This window comes from Uranotaenia lowii, chromosome 1, assembly GCF_029784155.1.
Source record: "Uranotaenia lowii strain MFRU-FL chromosome 1, ASM2978415v1, whole genome shotgun sequence".
NCBI classification, from domain to species: Eukaryota; Metazoa; Arthropoda; class Insecta; order Diptera; family Culicidae; genus Uranotaenia; species Uranotaenia lowii.
In genome coordinates this window covers 8,816,551-8,825,609 of record NC_073691.1, presented here as the reverse complement: position 1 = coordinate 8,825,609, position 9,059 = coordinate 8,816,551, and the positions used below count along the sequence as shown (strand labels likewise).

At 36.8% G+C, this 9,059-nt stretch overlaps 1 protein-coding gene across 1 annotated transcript in view; it reads left to right on the top strand.

The window, feature by feature from the left end:
• The first annotated feature begins 3,287 nt into the window (after positions 1-3,287).
• LOC129738604 (tyramine beta-hydroxylase) overlaps positions 3,288-9,059 on the top strand; it is a 65,526-nt gene continuing 59,754 nt past the window's right edge. Inside the window, exon 1 of the mRNA XM_055729836.1 lies at positions 3,288-4,066. Coding sequence (XP_055585811.1) covers positions 3,898-4,066 — 169 coding nt within the window. The 5' untranslated portion in view covers positions 3,288-3,897. The remainder of the gene's footprint in view (positions 4,067-9,059) is intronic.

Genomic DNA, 9,059 nt, shown 5'->3' with positions numbered 1-9,059 from the left:
GATTTAAATTTCAGTGCCGTGAAAGGTTCAATTGTTTTGATTTTGTAAATTTACATTACGAAATCGCGTTCTATGTCATGTAATATCAGGGGTTTTCATTTTCAATGCTTTTAAGGATTCAGATTTTTTTGCTGTGTAGTTTAGTAGTTTTAAAACGAGCAAGTTGTGCATGCGACCAACAAAACTACGTAAACATTTAAAAATAAAACGTTTCTTAACTCAAACAAAATTATTGCGATTGGCTCAGTTTTTTTTTCTTTCTGCCTGGTTCATTGGATGGAATGGATTTATTTCGACTGTCTGTTCACGAATGACACTTATTCGTCAATAGAGCCAATACTGGAAAAAATTGAAATCGTTATTCCTCCGGTTGGTAAAGAATAAAATTTGGTACCGAATCTGCTTGTGTGATTTTCCGTTGTCAAAACGAAAACAAATCAAATTGCAGATTTTTCGTAAGGATGAAATTAAATTGCAGCTGTTCATCCGATGGAGTTGCCAATTAATAATTAAAGAATGAAAAGGAATTCCACGAATGTTGAAAAAATCGATTCTGAACCACCACGAAATCCAATAATCCATGAAAACTAATAATGCTACAATAAGATTTCTTTGCCAGCTAAATTTAAAAAATTTATTCATCTACAGCTTTTTAAAGGCAACTTCATTTTATTATAAACATATAGAAATATAGTGGCAGTAGCTCCAGGCTCCAACATTCTTAGCAGTCGCGCACTTATTGGCTCCATAGAGACGTAGCGAGCGCAGCACAGCACTAACCCATGGAGAGAATGGCGCAGATCTTGCTGAATTCTGTTGACAGGACTATTGCTTCAGATGATCTTACTAAGCCTGGGGCCTTCCTGAGTGTTTCTATCATCTCTGTTTGCCTTGCTTGGAACAGCTGCGGCACAAACGGCAACAGCTCGGGCTTTACGGCTCCCTTTTCAGCACCCGGACATTGCGAACGCGGAATGTTTCCCAATAATTTCCGAATGATATTACAGTTGAAAAATTTTTCTAGTCCTGAAATTCAAATGAAACCATCTGTCAGAAAAAGGGATTCTTGCAATAGCCAATAATCACATTATTTGCTGTACCTGATCAGATTGGGGACTTCTCCCTCAAGTAACAAGCTTCATAATAACACGACTGGAACAGTTTGTCCGATAGAAACCCATCGATGCATCATCGTCCATTTTCTGCCCCATCGGCACTTCCGTAAATCGTTCCGGTAGATTCTGTAAGAAAAGATTATTCTAATGTCAGTTAATTGTACAAATCTGATCAACTACTGATCTAATTTGGTTTCCTCCGGAGAAATACAAATGTTAAAATTTAAACGAGCAAAATCTTTGCAACAAAAACGATGACGCATACTGATTTATATATTATGTAGAAGCGTACGTGATGATTTTACAATTTTGAGGTTGAAGTCTCATACGCCAACTTAACTTTGGCGCTAGTGTATTGTCCATAAAAATTCATAAAAGGCGATAGTACCTGCCAAAGGGTAAAAAGTTAGAGCAATTTCATAGTGTGGCAATTTCATCATGGACACCCTTTATGGTTGCTGGCCTCATGAATAACGATGAATGGTGAGATCTTAACATGCCAAATTTTGCCAATGTCCTTTTCGCTAATTAACTCCGAGACAAAGTTATGTCCGATGTTGCAGAAAAAAATCGTTAGGCAATCCGCTGCTTGAGAGAAGCCATTTATGGATCTTCCGTCTACTAATAAGGAAGTGTTGCTTGAGCTTTAGGTTTTTCTACCTAATATTTTGTTTAAGACCTTCCAAGACTTGTTTGGAGTAGCAGTCCACAAAAAATGTGAAGTAATATTTTTGTTGCACTGTCTCTTTTTTTTGTTCAGTTTCAAGCCTGTTTCAATTGGTCTTTTAATCGTTGATCTGTAGGGTTTCGTTCGTCTACTTGCTTTTAGTGACTTATCCTTGGTTGACATAAGCTGCCAAACATCTACGGTCGGTCATCCAGGGACAATGCGCCTTTACCTTGGCTTCAATGGTTATTGTTCTGTTTTTTTTTTTTTTTTTTTGTTATTTAGTTGTATTTTTCAATAATTTACATTATCCCAGCTAACTTTTTTGTAGCTTTATTCTTATGCTGTTTTGATATATGTTCCGTATACATTATAGAATGATCGTATGAAAGTTGAAAAAACAGCATTTACCTACACCAAAGTAGAGGCAAACACATACGTAAATTTCATTTCTTTCTAAAGCGACGAAAACTAGAACAATTGAGCGTTATCTGACATTTTTTTCGTACATATAGGAAGAATGCAAGAGAGCGCAAAATTTTGCTCTCATTGCCTTCGAACTTAAGTTATCATTTCTGAAACGATTTCATGTATGCTGAGACATGGTCGATTGCTTCGGGTTTGCGGCTACTTACGGTCAGATGAAGAAGCAATCAGTGCTGCTCAAGGTTCCGAGCAGGCAGACCAGTTACACAGTAAGGTGATAGAGAAACAACAGAGAGATAAATAGTGAACAAAGAACACATGCAAGATATACATGAAGTATCGATAAAAGATCCAGGGGTCGACGGAATTCGACATGAAGCCTATTTCGTCACCGTGGTGTAATTGGCAAACGCGCCGTCGTATTGAAGCGGAAATAACGGGTTCAAGTCCCTGCCGGTGAGCCGTTGTATCTTTTTCGAGAAATTTATGATATTTACGGCTTATGTTCTTTCTTTCTTTGATATCTCATGTTTCTCTAATACTTCCCATCACCTTTGAAAATGTGTTCATTTTTAGGTACGAAGACGTACCAAGACTTAAAAATCGAATATTGAAGAACGTTTCGAAATTCGTATGTTTTAGTAATAAGAAAATTAGCCAAAGCCAATCAGGAAGAAATTACTCGGAAACCTAGATCGAAGTTTTGATTGATACAAAAAAAAAACTCCAACTTTTCCGTCCACTTTGGTTGGCACCACTGACTGATTTCGCCGAAAAGGACAATACCGAACGAATGCCATCCGACCAAAGGAATGCAAGAAAGATGTCGGTCGACGGACGACGACGCCGATCAAGAGCACCAGGTGGGTGGTTGGGAGGCTGGAATCAACCCTCCCAACTCCCTCCCGCAGTGTGTTTGCAAAGAGTTTTACGAATAAATTAGATCGAAAAGTGCGATACTCGAGTTAGTTCGCCGGTAACCGTCGAGCGGTTCGGAACTTCTCGAGAGAGAAGCGTTACCTTACATAACGTCCGACGACGACGACGACGACATAACGTCCGACGACGACGACGACGACCCCCGGAATGTGAATCTCCGGGGATTCCGACGACGGGGTGGTCTAGTGTTATTTGTCCAACTGAACAACGGTACAACAAGTGGTTCTTCCGGAAGCACGACGATGACGAGGACGAAGTCGTCGAGCACGTCCGCTTGAAGTCTGACGACGACGACGACGTTCACCTTTCCGTTTGAACGACTTCCGGTTGGACGTTCGGGCTGTGCAATTGCGGAACAAATAGATAGATTACACGTGTGTTCCTCCGCATGTACGGAAAACGGGGATCAAGGAAAGAATGTAATATAAAAACTTATTCCCCGAGTGGATTTCCAGGGCACGAGAGTAAACGTGACATGTAACGGATTCTTCGACCAGGGAACGTGTTGAACAAGGCACCCTTGTCTTGCTGTTGCAGTCGCTGTCCAATATAGTGAGAAGATTTCCCGCAACCCAAAAGAAGATAACACGTGTTGTGCTGTGTGTGGAATCGCGCGCGGTGGCGTAGTTAAAAAAAAAGGAGGAAAAAGTTCTAAAAGAATAAAGCTGTGAAGAAAGATTCATAATTCATGAATTAATTAAAAAAAGAAAAGTTCTGCTACTGGTGTGACGTGTGAACGTGAACGTGAACATGACTTTCATCAAGTGGCCGTCGTCGCTAAGGGAGATGCAACATTGGAGAAGGCCGTCCTTTGGAGGGCTTTTTCGGGTGCAGTCGGTATCGCCTGGCCTAGCCGGGATTGTCGTTTCCATTCTGCTGCTGGTTGTCATCGGTGCTCCCCGGGATGTATCCTGTTTCAGTGAGTTAAACTTGTTCGTTTTTTGCAAACATTTTTTTTTTTTATTTTCATACACCATTTGGTGATGGATAACTCGCGTGTGGCGCAATATTCCACGCGTTAACCCCTTCAACATTGAGCTCTCTAAATTGGATGGTCAAGTTTTGTCGAAGCTCCTTTTTTTACTGCCGGTTCACAGAGAACTACGCGTGTAATTCAGAGGTGAATTAGAACATCGTTGGGGGAGGATCCGTATTCCGAATAAATCAGTGATCATAAATTTCCTTATTACTTATCAAACATATATAGATATCCTTTCAATTTTTCCTCATTTTTCAATATCTTAAGAAAGAAAGAGCTTTTTTAAACAAAGTGTCTTCTTTGTAATAAAAATTGATTTTTTTTCCGATTTTTGTCCACGTGATTTCTCATAGTACAACACAGTGCCATGTTTTGTTGAATTTTCTGTGTTTTCTCTGCTACTTTGATCTTGAGGTTTGACAGCTCTGTGCGCTAGTGGCGACTCCACTCAGAAAATTAGCTTTATCCAGTGATCCATTCCCCACAATTTTTAACAATGGATCTCTTTAAGGACCTTCTGCGTAGTTTTCCGCTAGAGAGATACAAATCCGCCGTCTTTTTTTATCAGATGGCGGTACCGAATCGAATCAAGTTAGGGTGACTTCAAACATGTTAGATAAATTCAACTGTAAATTGAAATTGAATGATAGTAAATTGATCAAATGACTGGCCATAACATTTTCATTCCTCAACTGTTGAATAAAAAAAACTTTGAATTAGTTCAATGGAATGAAAAAGATTATTTGAATAATATGAAAAACTTCTCAGATGTTCCAACTAACATACAGCTATATTGAAATCATGCTAGATTAATCTATTCAAATGTTTTTTTAAACAAGTGTCCAATTTTACCTTTATCATCGAAACGATAATGATTTTCAATTTAGCTATTTTTTCTTTTGTTTATCAATCAATTTAATACATTTCTTAATCGATTTCAAAATTTTATAAACATCGCCGGTTTTTAGAACGTATAGCATTCCAGATTTCCCGGTTTTATCCGGACGTGTCCAAATATTTAAGGAAAATATCGGGGCGAGTCCGTATCAGCCCGGATTCCTAGATTTTAATATAACGGTCCGGGTTTTGTCCGAATGTATTCACATAATTTGTTGAATGTACCAAAAAATCTAATTTAGTTTGTTTTAATTTCTGATAAAAAAAACGAATTCTTAATTATTTTCATCAAAATCAATCAGATTTTTTTTAAGCATTGAACACGATTTGAAGTGCTTCGACGAAAAGAAAAGGTTCAAGTTTCTCCTATCTTTTCCTGATTTTGTTCGAATAATGGATAAATTTTGCTCTAATTTGTCCGGACAATACCCGACTTTTGTATTTGAAAATTTCAAATTGATTGCACGGTTTTTCACCCGTTTTGTTAAAAAAAAAATTGCCAGGCTCGAATACGTGCTAAAAAGTTCTGGAAAGCATAATATAAAATTCCATTATTTTTTGCACTACTCGCACTCGATTAATTAAGACAAGCACGCACATATAATCGCTCAATTGGATAATTAAAAAAAATTAATTTCAATATGAATTTAAACCTCATAAAATCTACCAGCCTAACTTTTCTGTTTACTTCATGCCTATCCTTTGCGCTCATTCTTGTTTATTATGAAAATAAAGCAATTCTTGTGGTAACTATGGCAACTATGGTAACGCACTATGAGAGATAGTCATACAGGCAAGCGGACGAACTTATATTAGTTAGAGTTTTGATTTTATCATCGCTACTGTTTGTTCTTCGAAATTATCGACAATGTCCGGTATGGTTTAATAAAAATCAAACAAAATTTACTAGTTATCTCTACGTTTCGAGCTACTCGAGGAGTAGCTTTTGTTTGATTATTATTCAAACTCACCGAAAAATTTAGATAATTTTGAAATTCAAACATATATTGAAATGTTTTGAACAATTTGACTGTCAGAAATAACAACCAGAAATGGTTGCGATCGTAAGATCATAAGTTAATATTTCACGATCACGTTTTGGAAATAGCTCTTATGTTTATAAAAAATAGAAAAAAATATACAAACAGTGGCTGCCCTTTCCTTTCCTCAACACTTCTAGCCAGCTCTATTGTGTAAAAAAACACGTTTGAAAAGTAAGAACAAAATAGTTAGCCCATTAGGATACCTAGTTTCAAAGTCAAAGAAGAGTGACCTGGAAATTGGGAAAGCTGATATGCTCGTTTTATAATTACTATTCATAGAGGGTAGGTAAAAAAACTGACACTGGTGGAATTCTAAGAAAGCTCCTGCTTGTTTAACATCCACGTAAAACATGAAAAAACCAGTCGGAACTAAATGATCTCGTCCGAGAACTCTAATTATTTCATTTTTTCTGATTTACTTCATTTTCTCATGCTTTATATTTTTAATAGTTATTCTGAAGCCTTTCAACACTGTATTTTCATAGAGATTAACATTTACATCAATGTATTGTACATAAGTTTTTTTTTGTAATCAGTGATCATAAATATGCCATAAATTTGTATTAACCCCGAGGTGCGTGTATTTCATAATCAACAGTTTTGTTTGACTTTATTCCACTGTACGAAATGATATTGGCTTCGATTAACACAAGTCGATCACATTGAATTCACCCATAGCATAGCTTAGCATAGCGTTGGGTGACTACACACGTCTCGAATTGGCTGGTACAAGAGGTACATCTAACAATCCAACCCTACACTAGATGCCAAAATGAGTACCTGGGTTCAATACTCATTTCAAGTGTTGTTATTGAGAATCAGTGTGGTACCATGATGTACACCGTGACAAGTCAATGTAATCATGTAGGGATAATCTGGACAGCTAAATGAACTTTTCAGGTGCAAGAGAACTCTGGCGACCCTACATATAAAGATGCTGTTTCAGATAGGTAGAGGAAGGGCTATTTCGGTTTATAGGAAATCCTACTTGGCAGATAGGATTGATGGGTAAAAATTTTAAAATGTGCATGAATACACAAATAAATAAAAATGGAAAGAACTCATTTCAAAATGTTAAACTTGATGTGAGACAGCCGAAAAAGTATTTTCCGGTTAAATTGATGAATTTATCACTAAAATTTAATTTTTTTGCAAGCATAAATTTGGCAGATGGAAAAAAAATCTTTTATTTTTTTTTGAAAAAAAAACCTTGATCACATTGAATTCACTCAAATAAAAAAAACAAACAGACAGAGAATCAAAAACTACTGAGATGCAATAAGGATGAGCGACAATCGAACAAAAACTATAAATATAAAAAGGAAAAGTTAAGGTTAGTAAGAGCTGCTGTAAAGTTTTCGAGTCATTCCGAGTCATTAATATTCAAAAAATTGTACTAAAACCTAAAAGGAATTGTGTTTTTTGGAATTCTAATTATCAATCCAGAAAACTTTAGTCGATAATCAAAGAAATGTGAATAACGCATTTGTTTTTTTTATTTAAATCCATAGGTTGAGAAACTGTTACTGTTTTTACAGTTTTTAAAAATTAAATTTTTGTTTCTAAATAATTATTCGGAGTAGTAATATTTTGAATCCGTCTCTGGAATGTGATTTTTTAAAGTTAATCGTTAGAAATTTTGGTAAAGAATTGTTCCACTCGAATGGAACTTTCAATCCCCTCAAATCCGCCCACGAATGCTGAGTTGCTTCCGAGTGGATGCTGTAGTAGCTTAAAAGTGACACGTTTTTTATTTGATTCAACTTGCTGCCGGACTTACAAGGTACAGTTTGAAGTGTAATGTCATGTGTGTGACCACTGCTCGTTGCATACATTCAGGAGTGAGTGAATTTCTTGTTTCCCACACTCTTTCCCTCTCCCGTTCTTCTTTTTTATCCCGAAGAGGTACCTTTCCCCAAATGTGGGAAGGATTAAGTATTAATTTATAATGAAATGAACAGAGTTTAATTCGGTTGGGTTAGGTTGACTGACACGGGCAACTGACGTTGCTGCATAAATTAAAGCCACTCTGGACTCTGGTTCGAATAAGATTTTCCCTGGAAAAGGGGGTGTTTCGAAATCAGCATACGACACAGCCGGGAAAAGGCTCTGTGGTCAGTTCTGGTGAATTTAAATTAGGGATCTACTTACACAACTTACGACATTTGCATTACAATGTTAAATTCATGGGTGGAACATTACTGCGTCCGGAGCTCTTTCAGCAATAGGTAGGTGTAGAGCGAAAATGAAGACAGATATCAAAAGGCAGACAAAATTTATTCAACCAACTTTTGGAGCCAAATGAAAAGCTTCCCATAGCCATTGGTTGCTGGCTTGCTTGCTCGAATATCATAATATTTATGTATGTAGATTGTACCATTCTTGATACATTTAAATCGAGCGAGGGAAAATTTTGAAAGCTGAAGGTAGCCCAATCTCTGTTTCAAAATAAATTTTGATAGTTTGAAGGCGCCTGAAATTATACTTTTGGAACGAGTTAAAGATTATCCCCAAATAGCAGACGAAATTGCACGTATTTCTATGTTCAGGCAAAAAAATGATGATAAAACCATCCGAGTAACACGTTAGACTTCCTTAAATATTTAACACTTAGCCCTGGTCCATTGCTCTTTCTAGTCCTGTTCTTAGTCCTGGTTTTGGTTTTAATCCTAGTTCTGGTCCCAGTTCTGATCTCAGCTCTGATCGGGGTTCTGGTTTCTAGTTCTGGTTCAGATTATGATTCTTGCTGTGGATAAATCACTAGAAAATAAAAGAAAGGTTTGAAGAACTTCTTGGCTGAATGAATCTACAAATTAAAGTAGTCGAAGACTTCGTTTTAATTCAACCATAGTAGGCATGTGATTCTTTGTTGTGGAATTCAAAGGAAGTCGTCGCCTACCTTCATTCGATGTGGAAAAGTATTTTAAAATGAATGTTTGGATCATTCATCTTTCTCTAGAGTAAAAGCGATTTTTTTCACTATACAGGTATGT